The sequence below is a fragment of the Equus asinus genome, chromosome 12 (genome assembly GCF_041296235.1).
Source record: "Equus asinus isolate D_3611 breed Donkey chromosome 12, EquAss-T2T_v2, whole genome shotgun sequence".
Taxonomy (NCBI): Eukaryota; Metazoa; Chordata; class Mammalia; order Perissodactyla; family Equidae; genus Equus; species Equus asinus.
This window is the reverse complement of record NC_091801.1, coordinates 80758229-80775931: the sequence shown is the minus strand read 5'-3', so window position 1 is coordinate 80775931 and position 17703 is coordinate 80758229. Positions and strand designations below refer to the sequence as shown.

At 49.3% G+C, this 17703-nt stretch overlaps 1 protein-coding gene across 3 annotated transcripts in view; it reads left to right on the top strand.

The window, feature by feature from the left end:
• The window catches only part of COL22A1 (collagen type XXII alpha 1 chain), a 292948-nt gene that overhangs the window by 111915 nt on the left and 163330 nt on the right, over window positions 1–17703 (top strand). For all 3 annotated transcript variants that reach the window (XM_070481652.1, XM_070481651.1, XM_070481653.1), the window contains 4 exons: window positions 6189–6242; window positions 7267–7311; window positions 8380–8433; window positions 10335–10379. In XM_070481652.1, coding sequence (XP_070337753.1) covers window positions 6189–6242; window positions 7267–7311; window positions 8380–8433; window positions 10335–10379 — 198 coding nt within the window. The remainder of the gene's footprint in view (window positions 1–6188; window positions 6243–7266; window positions 7312–8379; window positions 8434–10334; window positions 10380–17703) is intronic.

The window sequence follows — 17703 nt, the reverse complement described above, 5'->3', positions numbered from 1 at the left end:
TTATGTTTTCTGACTCCACAGCCTACACTTATCAGTGCTGATAAGTGGTTCTCAAACTTGACTGAGCATCCAAATCACCTGGAGCACTTGTTAAACCAGCGTGCTGGACCCTGCTCCCAGAGTGTCTGGTTCAGCGAGTCTGGGTGAGGCCCGAGAATCTGCCTCCTAACATGGCCCAGGCGAAGCTGATGCTGATGGTCCTGGAGCCACACTTGGAGGACCACTGCCCAGAGCATTTCTCAGACCCCAACTAAAGGGCCTACTCTGGCACCTTGCAAATGGATGCAAAAGAACACTAGCGTACCACCTCTAGTAATGTAGCAATCTCTTTGTCAACATTTAGATAAAAGCCCTGATAGTTAATTAACCAAAAGAACTGTTCTCTCTTTTCTCTGTATTTTGCCCAATGAGGTCACCAGACAATTGTGGGGACTCTGGTTCTGACAAGTGGTTGTGGGTGGATAACTTCCTGCTAGGTGTTACCTTCCCAGGGGTCTCCCAAGGAGATCATGGAAGCAGAGGGGGAGGGGGCAGAGAGGTTAGAGCCCAGAGAAGGTTCAGGGCCCTGATTTTGAGTCCCACCCGCCCTGTGAAGGGGGAAGGCTCCTCCTCCTGGGCCCTGGTAATGCTTTTCACCTGCATTATCTATTGTCCTCTTAGCCTGGGTGATTTCCTTTTTACAGGTTAAGAATGGAGGTTTGGGTAGTTTACCCAAAATAACAGTACTTGATGCTTGTTTCGAATTTCCCAATATACAAAGCATTTCCCCAAGCACGGCAAGGCATCTTACCAGGCCTCTTGAGCTAGAGGTAATATTACTCCTCACATCACCCTTTTTAAGGATGATACAGCTGAGACCCAGGAGGGAAGGTTACTTGTTCTGCTCTGCTAGCAGGCAGCAGAGGCTACATACAAATCCACGCCATCCTCCCTCTCGCCTGGTTCTCTACTCCCCTCCCCTCCTCTCTCCTCCCCTCTCTCCCTTCTTGTCCCCTCTCCTCTCCTCTTCTCTTATTTCTTCTCTCTTCCTTCTCTCCCTTCTCCTTCCTTGCCTTTTTTTGTACTTTATTGTGGCTCCTTAGCTACACATATTCCCTTTAAAAATTTCCCTCTGCCTGACCTTACCAATTCCAGGGCAACCTCCAGTCTTTTCCCCACTCCATTCATTGACCCACCCATAGACTTGAGAAAGTGTTCTTAGTTCTCAATAGAATACAAACAACTGGCATTTTAATAATATTTTATAGTCTACAAATTATGTCCACATTCATTTTCCCATCTGAAAGCAGCTTGAAGCTCTGTTTTACAAATGATGAAACTGAGGCTCAGAGAGGTGGAGTGACTTTCCTGATGGGATATGAATGGGCAGCCTAAGGCTATAACTTTCTCCTTTCAAAGCCACTGCAGGAAGCTGATGGTGAGTCCAATTGGAGGATTTTGGAAGGTATGTCACAGAGGCATGGTGGTGTTCTGTGATGTCAAGAAATATCTTGTCAGGTTGACTTTTTCTTTGGGACACAACTTTCATAAGAGCAGGAACTCATCTAATGAAATGCCTGGATCTCATGATGACTTGCAAGTGGAAATTTCCCAGAATGGGTCTATTTGCAGTGCCAGCTTGGTTATCCCACCCACGTAAAATAAGATTCAAAAAGAAATGTTGCCCTCTTGGACAAAGAAAATATTCACCTCTACAGAGGCCTCTAGTTGGTTTCTTAGAATATGGAGCAATGGTAGATTACTCCAGACAATGAAGCAGAAGTGGCTGGTTCTATGGCATCAGTCATCTAAAACCAATTTGCCAAGCTGCCCCTGTCCTTGGGAAGCACAAATCCTGCAGCTAGGTTTATGATCCCTACTTAGAGATGAAGACTGAGACTCAGAGCATTTCTCTAACTTGGCCAAAGTCATTAGTACTAAGTGATGGAGGTGGGATTTGAAGCTGTGACTTGCTGGCTCTTGAGACCATTGTCTTTCCACAACACCCTACTGTTCGCTTTGTTCCTGGGGTTTTCATAACCCAAGAGCTAATTGTAAAGTGGGAGAGTCTCCCCATTGTCTCCCCGTTCAAGGCCATGTGGCTCAGGAAGGGATTGAAGGACACGGAGCACTTGTGGGGTCCTGTGCCAAGTGGGCACTGGTGACATAGAGGTGATTCCCCACCTCACAGAGTTCCCATCCTGTGAATGAGGCAGATTCACACAGATACTTGTTGGACATCTATTGGAAAGCACCATTGAGACTGGAAATGTGACAACTGTGGGCAGAAGGAAGGTTCTGGAACTGTCCGGAGTTCCCTCTGGCATTATCTCTGGTCTGCTCCCTGGATCCCTTTATTAGACGGTCCTGGGAGCTCCAATGCCCTGCTGCCTTTCCCCCTTTACCCCAGAGGCAGAAGCCCACCAAGACATCCCTTTCCCTACCTTCAGATGCAGGACTCCCCACCTGCAGCGGCCAGAGGACAGACTTGCCTTTAGAAGATCCACCATCCTAACTGGGTAACCAACCCCTGGGGTGGGCTCGGCACCAAGTCATCCCAATAGGCCTGATTCTGGAGGGAAGCACCACTGAGGGCATTTCCTCAGAGGAAGTCCTTATTCTGTCATGTTGCATCTTTTGAGAAATCTTGACTTTAGCCCTAGAGTTGTAGAGGAGCAGAGCTAAGTGGGCTGGTGTCTTTGCCATCTGGAAACACACGTGCCATTTGCTCAGATCAGCCCAGGATGGTGCTGGGCCTTGGAGACAGGTGGGGCATCTGGGGAGTTGAGCTCACCCTATTCCTGACCCCCAGTATCCTGGGTTGATGCGGAGCTCCTGCCTCCTGTGAGGCAGTTGAGGGAGCACTTCCCAGGGAGGTGAGGCTGCTGAGACTGCGGGAGAAGAATAGGATCCCTGGAGGGGAGAGCAGGGCTGGGCGCTCAGGCATTAGCCTCCCCAGCCTGCCTCGTCTGGCCATGTGGACCACTGGGCAGCCACGAGAAGGTCATGATCTCTCTGTGCCCATGTCCTCCGTGTAAAGTGAAGATGACGACACTTACTCACGGGACTGCCAAGCGTCCAGTGAACAACTGTGCGTGTGGCAGACTCTGGAGCCCAGAGTCTGGCCCTTCCACGTACAAATGCTGTAACTTTGGGAAAATTTTTCAATCTCTGTGCTTCCATTTCATAAACTATGAAATGAGGATAATAGTTACATCTCTTTTATAGAATTGTTGTGGGGATGAGTTAAACGCACTGATGGATGTAAAGTACCCAATACTTGGCATGTAATAAATATACAGTGAAGATTGTCAGCAGCAGCATCTTTAGTATCACTTTAATGTTATGTTATTATTAATACCACTTTTAGTTCTGCCGTTCTTAGTGCTAACAAAAACAACACTAGTGAGTGTTCAGTCTGCGCTCGGTACCTCAGAAATCACTTCCATCTGTATTGGTTACCTCTTTAAACTCTGGATGACTGAGTTTCAATACAGCCAAAAAGGGGGGTGGGCAGGGGATTCATCTCTGTTGTGTCGATGTGTAAATGAGGGTTGAGACATCATCCACCACAGCAGCCCTTCCTTCATAAGGATAGTGATGATCGTTTGACCCCAGAAAGCACCCCATTAACTCCCACTGTCCCAAGGAAACAGTGCCGCAGAAAACCCTGCACCCCCGTCATTGGGCAACCAGTCCTTCCTCTTATGAAACATCCCCAACTGCTCACCTGCCCCTTGTGTCCGGCCCAGGACAGCCAAATGTACCTGAAGGACAGTGAGAAAGTCTTCCTTCCAGGAATCCCACCAAAGTACAATGCTCGCCAACCAGGCCTGTCTTGGTCTTTTCTCTTCTTACTCTATAAACACAGTTGACTCTCCTTTCTAGCACTTTGACCATCTGCCCACGGCAGCCTGTTCCTCTCGACACGTGTGCATAAAGAACTCAGTTTTTCCCCTGGCGAGGCACAGAGAAGCAGAGGCCCATCTGCCTATGTGTGTGCTGAGCCACTCCAGTCCCCTACTATGCCCTTGAGAAGGTCGGGGAGGCAAGGATGCGCTGAAGATCCATTAGCAAGAACATATTTAGGCTTCAAGAAAGCCTGCTGTGAAGGAACCTGTTTAGTTTAACTTAGTTTAAACTTAGTTTAACTCTGTATTTCACAAATGTATTTGACCAAACAACCCCAATCTGCTGCCACCCCATCACACATTAATTATAAATCAAACTGACATCATCAGAGCAACTTTGGAAATGTTATACGAATCACCGCGGAGATGTTTAATCCTTATGAAAACTTTGTAAAGGCTGTGATTGCTCCCGTTGTACAGAGTGCGGAACTGAGACTCCGAGAGATTAAGTAATTTGCCCAACGTGGCCCACCCCCATCTAAGCGAGGGTTGCAGGAGCTGGCGTTCAGCCTCCCAAGTGCATGATGCCCTGTTCACCAGGCTGCCTTGCCTGGAGACGTCCCGTCTGGAAGGTTCCACCCACATTAACGTATCCCATCAGCCTCCAGGATGGGACCCTCCTGGCCCTGAGCCTAAAACCAAACACCACTTACTAGTAAATCTATGTTTTGTGTGAGCACAAGGGCCCTGCCTCCACAGCTAAGTTGCTAGGTGAGCACAAAAGAGGGCATCTTGTGTGACCGTCCCAGTAGCTTATTATGCGCACCACACATGGGCAAGGGCATCATTTCCTTGACCATGGGTGTGCCTGGCACGGTGTGATTCCATCTAATCATCACGGGCAGGGCGGCTGTGATTACAGTGTGCTGGAGGAGAGGCTGCGCCAGGAGGCCCAATAAGAGCCCCACAGCAGAGCGTGTGGGCTTCATTCCCAAGCCTCGCCTCGTCCTTGTCGGTGTCATCTTCCACACTTAGATGAGAGGCGAGCGACACACTGAGCCTTCAGGGATGGCTCAGAGGATGCAGAGCCGGGGGCAGAGATATCTGTCCATCTGTCTGTCTCTTTTTCTCTTTGATATCACACTGACTTATGTTAGATAGAATATAAGGCTATAGAAGGCATATAAATTTCATAGAAATTTTAGGAGTATATATGTGTGTGTGTATATATATACATGCATCTTAATCCATAGATAAAAACTAGAAATATATAATGTCTGATGCACCTTTGAGACAATGATAAGACCTATCTCAGGGGGGTATTATGGGGACTAAAGAAGATACATATATATAGGCGCTAAAGTATATATAGTTTATATATACTAAAGTATATATAGGAGACAGACTACAGGATCCAGCACGTAGTGTTTTCTAGATATTACCTACAGACTCATCAGTTCACTCTTTCATTGAATGTCCAACATCCTCGTTTCACAAATGGAAAAGCCCAGAAAGAGTCATTGATTTGCTCAGTGTCAGAGGGAAAATTGATGGAGACGGGGAGGCTGGTCTGAAGGTCCTGGCAAATCCTTTGATTTGAATCAGATGATGTGGGAGCTGGACAGGAGCCTAGAGATCCTGGAGGTCCCTGTCTTTAACTTGCCCCCCTCAACCCCTCATGAGGATGCGTGTGGGGGAGAGAGGGAGATGGACAGTGTGGCCCAGGTTCCCCCTTCTTCTCCCACAGCTGCTCCGTGAGTATGCATGTCACATGCTTCTGTGTGTGATTCATTAGAATGGAGTTTGCCCCAGCTTAAAGATATACCTGTCCTAGCCTGTGGTTCTCAACTGGGGGCGATTTTGCCTCCCAGGGGACATTTGGCAATATCTGGAGACATTTTTGGTTATCACAACTGGGGGGTGCTGCTGGCTTCTTGGAATGCTGCTAGACATCCTGCAACGCCCAGGGCCGACCCCCAACAAAGATCATCCGGCCCATTGTCGACCAGCCCAGGTTGAGAACGTGCTCCAGCCCAACGCTCTGCTTTACATGTCTGACACTGAGCCCAGAGTGGGGAAGGGCCACACTGCCAGTTAGGGGAGGGGCGTGGCCAGGGCTTCCACCTCAAGGTGTCAGACCGCCAGCGGGTCTTGTTAAAATGTGAACCCTGATGCGGTAGGTCTTGAGCAGAGAATCTGCATTTCTTGCCCCTCCCAAGTGGCTCCCAGGCTGCAGGTTGGTGGACCACGCTCTAAATAGCCAAGTCTTGGTTTCTCCATTGCACCAGCATTCCGAGAAACTGTCACTTGCATTGTCCTCACCCTGTACTAATTACTGTTCACTTTCTCTCATCCTAGGGTTCCCTGGGCCCACCTGGTCCCCCTGGGAGAGATGGCAGCAAAGGCATGCGGGTACGTCTGTTTCTACTGCCCTTCCCACTAGGCAGTGCCAGGCCAGGGACCTCCTAATCAGAGCCCTGTGCCCTCAAGTTGACAGGGCAGGCCTCAGCTGGGGCTCATTTGTACCAGGATCTTCCCAGGTCCCTAGAGGTCGGCCCAATAGTTACAGCAACACCAACAACAGCTATTGCCACTGGGCAGCCCCAACGTGTCTTTGGAGCTAGTTTCTCACTTAGTTGACAAGCAGTTCTGCATGGAGATCTTGTCCCCATTACCCATAACTTGAACCAAGTCAAGGTCCAAGGTGAAGGATTCACCCAAGCCCCAGGTTCGTCGCTAGAGGAGTCTGTGTGGGACCCAAGAAGCACCCTGTACCCTGCATGGACAGCCACCCTCCCTCTTGTTGGGACCCTGACTCCATCTCTGTATTCCCCTGCCTCCAAGTTGGAACACGCTCCAGAAACCAAGATAAAACGTGATCTCCTCTCAGTCTGCTCCAGGAAAAAAGGGATCAAACTCTTCTGTACCAAGAACCCAAAGGGAAATCGCTTCTGGGTTCTCCCCATCTCTACTCCCTTAGCGATTTTCAGATTTTCAGCCTTGCACGAGCAGGCCTCGGAGTGGGAGCCCTGACTGTGAGCGCCTCCTCAGTGCACAGCCTACAACACTTCAGGAAAGAGGTCTCAGGCAGAGACTGGGAGAGAAAGGGGAGTTCCAGGAATCTCTAGGCCCTCTCCGTGAAGAGAGCCTTCAGCGTCACTCCAGTCCCTGTGCTTTCTCTGCTATTCTGTCTGAATTTTGTTTTGTTGACCTCCAGTGGCAAGAGCGAGTGAGGTTGAGACAATACCACTCCCAGTGAAGATCAGCCCTTGACCTGTAAAAGGGTCTCTGAGGGAGCCTGGGTCTCTGGTCACCGGTAGTTACGTTTTTCTGTATGAGTTTGAGTTCCAAGAATGGATACCCCGGAGGCTTTGGACCCTTCTGTCTGGGCCCGTGTCCTGCTGGGTTATGACCACGTGCTGTGTTTTGTGTGCAGGGGGAGCCAGGAGAGCCGGGGCTACCTGGAGAGGTGGGCATGCGGGTAAGTGTCGCTTTGAGCTTTGTTCCTCCAGTGTTCCCGGTGGACAAATCTTGACACAAAACCAGTTGCCGTGGGCATAGAGGAGATGCACAAATTTGTTCCCTACAGACCCTTCCCATATAAACGCATGCACACTTGTGTGTGGATATCCACACATATATGATCGTTCCTAAATTCTTACCTAAAAATGAATCACACCATACTCTGCCATCTATCTCCTTCATTTAACAAGAGATCAGAGACATCTTTCCACACCCATACAGACACCACCTATTCTCTTAATCAATGCATGTTGTTCCATGATATAGATGTATTGTAATTTATATAACCTTTCTCCTTTTTACAGTTCTGAAGGTTGTTTCTAGTTTCATTTGTTTTTCACTAAAATCATTGAAGCAATAAATGCTTGAGTGTGTGCATGTATGCATGTATGTGTTTCTCCTATGTACTGTATTTTCATTTTAGGAGGATAGATTACGAAAATTGGGATAGCTTTGTCTGAAGAAATGCACATTTTAATTTTGGTAGATTTTAATAGATATTGCCAAGTTAGTTGCTTAAAAGCTGTGGCAATTCATGGTACAGGCAGTAGAGGAGCCTCAGAGCTCTGCAGACATCCATTGGGCTTTGTTGGGACTTGTCCAGGCTGTACTGGCCCCATGGCAAAGTGTGAATGGTGAACCGCAGGAATCATCATGTTGATCAGAAGCTGCGCATACCCTGGCCGGATCATGAGCAGGCTACTGGACGCCGGGCAAGTGCAAGTGGCCATGTTGCCCTGGCCTCATTATAGCTCAGAGGCAACGCACTCCCAGCTATTCCCTGAAGTTGAGTGATTCCAGGTATGAATCACAGCTCCACTAGGCAGGATGACAGGAGCTCTCAGTAGAGCAGAGGCAGCGGAGGTGGAGGGGGTCCCTCGGCAAGACCTTGTGCGAGCAGCATGGCAGCGTGTGGTGGCTGAGAAGCAACAGATCTCCAACCCAAACACATTATTGACTGAGTGTTGCCTCTGCTTCTGCCTTTTCTTTCCGTTCCCAAACCTTCCTTGTCAATGCTCTTCTGCAGGGATCCCAAGGACCACCTGGGCTTCCCGGACCTCCCGGCCATGTTGGAGCTCCTGTAAGTGAAGGCACTTGTCTGAAGGGGTTCTGTTCCCTTCTCCAGGGCGTGGGATCCAGGCTCTCTGACAAGTCCCCCTCCCGTATCTGCACATGGACCCGTTGTCTTGTAGGCATCAGTGACAATGAAGTGTTGGGCTCTCTTCTTAGACCAGAAATGCATAAACATTATGGTATTTAAGCATCTCCTGGAGAACAAGTTTAGATACACATTCCTGGGACCCCATTCCCAGACAGTGAAGCAGCAGGTTTGAGTGGAACACAGGAATCTGCATTTTTACCCAACAGCTCAGGTGTTTCTGAAATTTGACCTAAAGAAGCTGTCCAGTCTGCCACTCCGGAGGGGGTGGAGTCTTTATTAATTCTCAGCCCCTCGAACACTGCCAGACACATGATGGATGTCCAGTGACCATGTGCTCCATGGATAAAGCAATGAACAAGTAGATATGGTTGTAAGGAGCAAGGTGGCCTCTTGGGTGTCTTACCTTATGCTTGATTCTCATTAAGAGAGATTTGAGATTGTCTCCAAGTGAAAAAAGCTGCGTAAAAGATTATTTCTAAACAAAGGAATCTGCTTTGCCTCAGGGGCATTCAAGACCTCTCATCTCTGTGTGTCTGGACAAAATATTTGGATAGAATTAAAATTGCCTGGGTGGTCCACAGACCTTTGGCCCTCTGGGACTTCCCCAGGCAGCAAAGATGTATGTAGCATTCCTGGAATCAACAGGTGGGCCTGGGGGGGTCTCTGCCTTCTTTGATATCATTTCCACAGAATGTCCAAGGGTCTCTTCTCCAGGAAAGCAAAGGAGAGCGAGGGGGCCACACAGGGAGTTCACACAGTAACACAGGACATGTTCACACCTCTCCAGCAGGGCCTCGCACTGAGCTTTTGGCCTAACCTTCAAGCTCTGCCTGGGGAGAAGCCAGGCTTTCATCAGCTATGCTGGCAGCCCCCACATCTCACTGTGCATCCTACACATCTGAGAAGAGCAGACACACGTGCTGTTCTGATCTTCTGCACTTTAGTGTGGGGCAGTAGGCTTCAGGCAAAACTTCTGTAAGATTCTTGTAATAACCAAGTGATTGATGCAGTCATTCATTAAATCATTTATTCATTCACCAGGTGTTTATGTGTCAAGTGGCAGGAACTGTTTAGACCCTGGGGATACAATATTGAAGGAATGAAGGCACTGCCCTCATGGGGCTTACATTCTACTTTGGGGAGGCAGAAAATGTGTCATATGGGGCTGAGTGCTGCGAGAAAAGTCAAATGTGGGGAAGAGGATGGCAAGCCACTGTGGGCGGGTGGGGGCAGTGATTGTGTTTTAGATCATCTGGTCAGAGAAGCCCACATCTTGCCTGACATTTCTGTCAAGTTGCTCACAGAGGGGAGGGAGTTCTGAGCACAGGTTCTGGGTGCTGCTCCTGAGGAAGGTGGGGTGGATGCAGGGCAGGGCAGGGCAGTGGCCCTCTCCCTGGGGAGGTGGAAGGATCTGGCTTAACGGGGCCCAGAGTCTTAGGCTCAAGGTTGGGGGCCGTTCCTGGATTCAGTGATCACGATGGAATCACAGGCTCCAGGTGGCAGTGGGGACTGACTCCGAAGCCACATTCCTGCCCTCGGCCAGGTGAGCTCAGGGGCCAGGGTGTGTTCAAGGCTGTAGCTGGGAGGACCCGGATAACCCAGGCCGGGGGCCAGCCCCAGGAGCTCACTTCTCATTCTAGCAGGGGCCTAGCTCAGCTGCCCAGGTCTGAGGGAGGCACAATGGCCACAGTGTGGAGTGAGATGTCCCGGGAGACAGGCTCTTCACCACCATCCCGGGCAGTCTGTCTACAGGCCTTGGAGGGTAAGAACAGAGGAGTGGACTGAGATGTTGTGTTGCCGATCTTCCTCTCTCCCCCCAGGGTCTCCAAGGAGAACGAGGTGAAAAGGGAGCCCGAGGAGAAAAGGTATTTGCAGTCGGCTTTACTCGCTTAATGCAGCTTTCCCTAGAAAAGAGGAAGAGGGCGCCTGGGACCCTCCACTCCGTGCTTGCATGTGTGTGTGCACATGTGCACATTCATGTGTGGGGGCAAGAGTGTGTGCACATGTGTGTATGGACAGTGAGTGTGTGTTTGTGTGTCTGTGTGCTTGTGCATGTGCGTGTGTGGCAGGTGAGGGCGGGTGCAGACAATTCATTAGTTTCCCACCCTAAATATAAATTCTGGGCCAGGCAGGCCATGGGCTCGGTCTCTGCAGGGTCTGCAGTCCCCTCACAAAGACAGAGTGTAGGGTTTCCAGGCTGGAGAGTTTTTGAGACCGCCCTGGATTGGGACTCAAAAAGTCCCGCTTGCTGCCACAGACTCACATCCCACTCAGCAAGTTACATAACTTCTCTGTTCCCCAGTTGCCCTGACTCTCAAAGTAAAGGGAGGCTGCATGGTGACAGTTGTGACACTGGTGACCCACATTTAGCCTCATTCACTGAGTGTTATAGACTGACGGAAGCTGAGTCTCTTAAATGCAGATGGCTGTGGTGGCCGACATATTGAGGGGGGCTAAGATTGGCCCTTCCTTCATGCCTGTGCCACCAGGTCACAACAAGATGCCATCAGACCCTATCCTTCCACATGCGCCAACGCCATAGAATGCTCGGGGCCCAGCTGGGAAGGAACAAGCTGCGAATCCCGCCTCCACTTCCCCAACCGCTGGCGCCAAATTCTCAGGAATCTCTCCCCAGGCCCATTCATTGGGTTCTTCAGATTAAGAGCTGGAATTTGTCTGTCCTACGCTAAGCTGTGTTCCAGATGCTTCTTCCATCTACCCCACCCTATCTTCCAATGGTACACATTCTTCTAGTTTCATAAGGAGTTTTAAAATTATTAAGTAATTTAATTTTGTTTCTACGTATTTGGGAAATAGTGACAAATAGCCTATAATCCTGCCATCCTAATACAACTACAGTGGCACGTTTTCTGTAGGACTTATTCTTATATATCCGATTTCTTTTTACATAGCCGCCAGTAATATATTCAGTTTCACAGCCTGTCTTGTTTGTGGTTCCTGCGTGTGATATTTTTTCCCGTGTGCTCTAGAGTTTTTGTGACTTCTTGTAAGTGGCTGCACAATGTTCCATTTTGTGAGCAGACCATGATTTATGTGCCCATTCCCCTGTTACTGATCATTTAGGGTTGTTTCCAGTTTTTCATGCTTAGAAATAATGCTTTGGTGAACGTTTGTAAACCTATATCTTTATTTATTTATGTTTTCAAATTTAGGATTATTTCCTTAGGCTGCTCTCCCAGAAGGGAGATTACCGGGCAAAGAAAATGCACTTGTGTGCAGCCCTGGAAGCACTTACTGTGTTGCTTTCCAGAAGATTCCTTAGGATGAAGGGAGGCAGGATCTAGCGTGGTACTGCACTTCAGGCTCCAAAGCATGATTTCGGTTGTGTGTATATTAAATTTTAATCATTGTCATTTAAAAAGCGAAATCCCTTAGCCCATGGTCATAGTCATTAGGATTTGCATCTCTTGGTTCTTTTGAGAGTTTTAAGGTGGTTCTATGTATTTGTTTACTGGTAGATTTCCTCTCTGGCTTTCTGCTTCTTTGCTTTACAATGTGGGGACTTGAAAGTGGCATTTGGAATAAATGAGGATTCAGGCCCAGGGCAGTATGGCTTGATGGGTGGCTCTGGTGCACGAGGGAACGGGGGTCTCATTTGAAAGCCCTGCGTGGGTGCAGGCAGGGTTTGGGTCGCTGATCCTGCCGTAGGGCCAGGTTGTAGAACAGCAAGAGGGAAGCTGAGGCTTGGTGTCCAAAGTGCGTGGTGGGCTCAGCAGTGATTCCGGCTGAAGTCCCAGGTTGTGGATTCTGCCCTGGCCACCACCTGAGGGCATGGGCAGACACCCAAGCCTGTGCCCTGGCCTGGGGTTCAAAACAGGCCTCCGGGCATTCAGTCTCCCTCAGGCCCCTACTGAGTGCCTGTTGCCGGTCAGGTCCACTGAAGGTGGTAAGTCCAGCAAGGACTGAGGCACAGGCCCTGCCTTCAAGGTCCCAAGAGTTCAGCAGACAAGACAGACTTAGAAAGTCAACTCAGTGCATGGCTGTGTGAGGCACACAGTGCTCAGTGTAGAACCTGGAGCACGGATGGCTCTTGATAGGCATTTGCTAGATAAATTAGTGAATAATAGATGAGTCCTTCATAAAATCACAAGTCCTAAGGCCAGATCCCCTATAGGATGGATAACTGGTGAATCGAAGGTGTGGGAACCAAGCAGAGGACAGTAGTGTGGACACAGCCAGGTCGTGTAAAGACAAGATGGCTGTATTTGTAGAGGATGCAAACCCCCAGGACTCCCTTGGTCATCAGAACCAAGTCCAATACTGATACATCACTGCAGGGGGCAGAAACCCAAAAGCTCGATCACCTGGGAAGGGGTCTCCCCAAACAGAGGCGTCAAGGCTATGGCTTCACCACTTGCCTGAGGCCTGGGCTTAGGCCGGGTCTGCATTAAGGAGCATCGAGGACCCCAGGCAGGAGCACATGAAGGCCCAGAGTGTTCCTGCTCACAGACAGTTTCACTTTGCTTCACGTGGAGTCAGTTTTCCAACAAACTCTGTGGGGTCCCAGAGATCAGGGGTCAAGTCACACAGCACTAATCCGAAGTGTGATAAAGGAAATTAAAAAAAAACCCAGAAAACCTTCTCCTTGTTGGGCCTCGGTTTTTTGCATTGTGAAATCTCAACTGAGACCCGGATTGATCCAGAAGCCGGTGAGGAGCCTGTGCCCAGCCTCAGTGCCTGCCGTCTATCTACACGCAATGCCTGGGATTTCGGAGGCACCTCCCGGCACTATAGTGTCTTCTGCTCCCTGAAAGAACATGGAGGAAATCATCCCCAAGTCAAAAGCTATGTTTTAAGTGCTTAATTTTTTTTTTAATGTGCTGTAAAAGACTCAAAAAAGTGAAAACATAATGCTTGCCCTTAAGAAGCCCACAGGGTGACTGGGGACATGTGAAAGTTAAACTGACTCCTCCGTTCACATAGTCACCCCTTCATGCCTTCGGTCACATACCCATCCACCCGCCTACCCACCAATCTTTAGTGATGCCTTCAACTCTCTGCTCGGGAGTCCATCGCTCAGAAGTCTTCCGGGTCCCCCGGGCCTGTCCCAGAGCTTCCACTTCTGTGTCCCTAGGACTCCTATAGTTTTCACCCCGATTGGCCATTTGTGTCACATTTGTCTTTCACTCCCACACACACATGTAGACCCCTAGCACCTTGAGCACAGTGCTCACACCTTGTGCGTCTCTGGGTCCTCACTCTCTGAGGTAGTAGTTGTCACAAAGCACATGGCCAGTCTTCATCTATTGACACGTTGGTGTGGCACTGGGCACTGGATGAGGAGTGATACGGGAACCAAGATGGCACTCAGGTTACAGAGGGCCTTCACCAACAGGTGTATGGACTTGGACTTTTGTGGAGATGTATGGGATGGGTTTAGAAGATGCATCTTAGCACTCAGGCTCAGATGAAGGCACAAGAGTGGATGAAATGGTGAGCAGGAAGCTGCATGGGCCACATCCTGTTAGCTAGAAAATGTCACAGACAGAAGGCACTGGGGGCCCAGAGCAGAGAGGCAGCACTGTCTGAAAGATGGTCTTCTAAGCTTCCTGGTTGCAGTGGCTTAGGCCGGGCTTCTGAGGAATGGTGAGTTTGGATTTCTAGGGTTTCAGTGAAGACTCAAGTACAGAGCTGTGGACTCTTCATGGGCCTGGTGAGAGCAGCTTTGCCACTTAGGAGCCAAGACAGCCACTCAATCCACTAGAGCCTCAGTTTCCTCACCTGCAGAATGGAAATACTAATATCTTCCCTGAAGCCTATTGGAAGGTTGGATAAGATAACAAATCAAAGTGTCCAGCACATCACCAACACATCCACAAACACTCATTTCCTTTCCCTACCTGTGTTTTGGGAGAAATTCAGTCTGTGCACACTCTGTGCTTTGTTCTTGCTAAAACCCTGTTTTAAAGCAACAGGCTTTTCCCATGGAGTGTTGAGCTGCTTTTCAAGCAAGCTTTTGGAGTTTTGTGTTATGACTTCTGTCCAGCCAACAAATGCTTCGTTCCTATCAAAATCCTAAATTATCAAATCTAGAAAGGACTATAGAGAACACTGGAGATCTCTCCTATTGTACAGATGGAAAAACTGAGCCCAGAGGCAATGTGTTTCCTGATGCCAGGAGAGCAAGTGCTAGAAACTCTTCCTTCCCAGTGTGAGCTTTCCCCACCAGGATACACCTCAAGTGCCAACCAGAAATGTAGAGCAAGCGATGTTCCCTGAACTCTCTCTTCAGATTGACCACAGTCCTGCCCCCTTCAGGTGCTACCTTGCAGGGAAGCTCAGGATGTGGAGGGCCACCTCCAGGTGAAGTCCGGGAGAGGAAATTCAGCCAGGGTCTCCATCAGCCTCAGCCTCTCCAGGCTGCACCAGGTAGCATCATCGTGGTGTAGACTGCTCTGTGCCTGAATCCTCAGTTATTCCAAATGCCACTTTCAAGTCCCTCCAATGTAATTGCAAAATTCTTAGAGCAGTGCTAGGCAACATGTGCCATTTATATTAGGGATGGGGAGGCAGAGACAGAGACAGAGAAAGATACAGAGAGAGAGAGAGAAACGTGAGCCAGGGCTCTGCTAGCTCAGCTTTGGGTATAATTTCCAACGCCCTTGCTAACTTTCTGGATGACTCTGAATAGAGCTGGTCCCTTCCCAGCACCTCCGTTTTCCTATCTATCAAATAAGAAGCGTGGCCTGCACGATCCCTCAGGCTCCTTTCCGCTTCTTAGATCTGATGGGTACTTAAAACAGTTTATTTTCTCACGAACCTCTCTGATTTCTTACATCAGCAAGAAGGAAGTTTCCATCTCCTCTTGAGACAGGCCCATCCAGCTGTTGGGCCTTGCCCAGTGTGGAGCTGGGCCAGAGAGAGCAGCTACCCATCTATCACCAACGCCACCTCCCGACAGCACATGGCAGGGTGTTCTCTGTAGGGTGGGGGGCAGCCCTTGCTTTAGACATTTTCCAGAAGATGCTTCTAAAGGCACAGTGAGGTGTGGATGCTCCACTGGCATGAGAATGTCCTGGTGATTGAAGGGCAGTGAGGCCTGAATGAGCTGTCCATGGGCTAGTGGGGCTTGGAACGATTGGCAAATTGTAAGGTGACTTTAGTTAGTAACAAAGAGAGGAGTCCACTTGCTGAGGGGCCAAAAGTTGTATGTAGTGGCCCCAACTCTGTCCAGATGACTATGCCCCCAGGACCACCTTGGGTGGATGTAACAGTCAAGCCCCTGAGGCCCCAGGGAGGATCTTCCAGAGGTCCCACCCTGGCTTGGGAATAGGGAAGCCCAGGGCACAGCGGCCCTAATAAGAGCACTGGCTTTGGAGTCCAGAGAACCAGATTCTCACCCTGGCTCTGCCTCTACGAGCCCTGGGACCCTACACAAACTTAACCTTCCTGACCCCTGTGTCCTTATCTAACACTTAGGGGTAACACTACCTGTCTCAGGAAGTGGCTCTGAGGATCCAGTTAAATTAGTTGTGACAACAAAAACAGGATTTGGCACCTGGTGGGTTCTCCCTAAATGTTCAACAAAAGGGAGTGGGAGGTTTGAAGGGACTGAAACCATGCTCCACCCTGCAGACAACCGCCCCCAACTCTGCCTTATGATGAGTCATCTGTAAGTCATAACCCTCAATTTGCATTGTTCTAGAAGGGTTGGCAGAGTTGCCCGCCAGATCTTACGGTGGTGAGTATTTGTTGAATATCCGCTGTGTGCTTGGTGCACAGAGGTACATTCACTCGTAATTTGGTGAAACTTTATGATTCAAACCTTTACGGAGCAAGTGCCCAGTGGAAGAAACATACCACACGCGCCCTCCCACATTAAATGTGCGGACCAACGCCAAGATTTCAGAATTGTCAAGACTCCTGCAGCCCAGAGGAAAGGAGCTAAGGACATTTTCTCACTTTAAGTGGGGTGCGCGCTCCCTCTGCTGTCGGAGATTCAGAACTGCAGCAAGCGGACTTGGCATGGAGGGAGATCGCCCAGGGCTTCGCAGGCTGGCTGTCAGGATTGAGTCAGCAAATACCGGATCTTCCTCTTTTGAGCTTTGTGAACCAGGATGATGCACTTAATCTCTGAGACTTGGTTTCCTTTACTAAAAATGGGAACGATCTGTCACAGGGTTTATGTGAATTTTAAACGAGATAGTGCCTGTTTTAGCATCGGGTACCCAGAAGATGGGAAGATGCTTGGGACAAGGATTGATTCTCCCTTAATTTGCATATACACACCCTTCCCTATCCATTAAGGAATGTGAAAATCAGAAGAGGTCTTAGAGTTTTTGCAATACAACCACCTTTTTTCTTTTCTTGTTTTCCATGATTCCAACCGAGTGAGGAAATTGAATCTCAGAGAGGAATAGACTCTCCCAGGGGCAGCCAGCATGGGTGGAGTCAGGATTAGAACTCAGGTCTCTGACTCCTAGCTCATCGCTCTCCTCTGTTCTTTCCTTTCCCCAAGCTCACACCCCTTCCTATCCCATCACATTCCTCCCTTGCTGGCCCCTTTCTACTGATTTCTTTGTCTTTCCTTTTCTTGTTCCATAGTCACTCTTTGTTTTGCATAACCACCTTTTAATGTATGCCTTCCAGGCACTGTTCTAAGCATTTTACATATATTATCTCACCTAAGCCTGACAGCAGCCTTACAAGGTAAATAGCATCCCTATTTATAGATGGGGAAACTGAGTCGCAGAGATGCTAAGTAATTGGTACAAGATCACACAGCTTAAGAGTGGGAGAGCCAAGGTTTGAGTCTGGGTGGTGAGGTTGACCATGGCTCCCTGCACCTCTGCACCCCAGAGAGCCCCGGCTGCCAACAGTCCATGCCAGGAACCAAGCTGGTGGTCTCTGTGCAAACCCTGTGCTCTGTCATTGTCAGGAAACCCAACAAGACCAACACAGCAAAATGAAACCAAGGGTCAAGACTTTAGGTGGGACATGCTGTCTCTAGTTTGGCCTCTGACCCAGTTCTTCCCTGTTGCTTTCACCCACCTCATGTCCCAGCTGGGCTTCTGTAGGCATTTCTGTTAGAGTCCCTGCTGTGTGGACTGCTGCCTCTAACTTCTGTCTTAATCCCTGTCTGCATCTCTCTCTCTGTCTCTGCTCTCCCTCAGCATCTCTCTCCCTCATCCTCCCTTTCCTGTTCATTCTCTTCCTCGCATCCCCTGC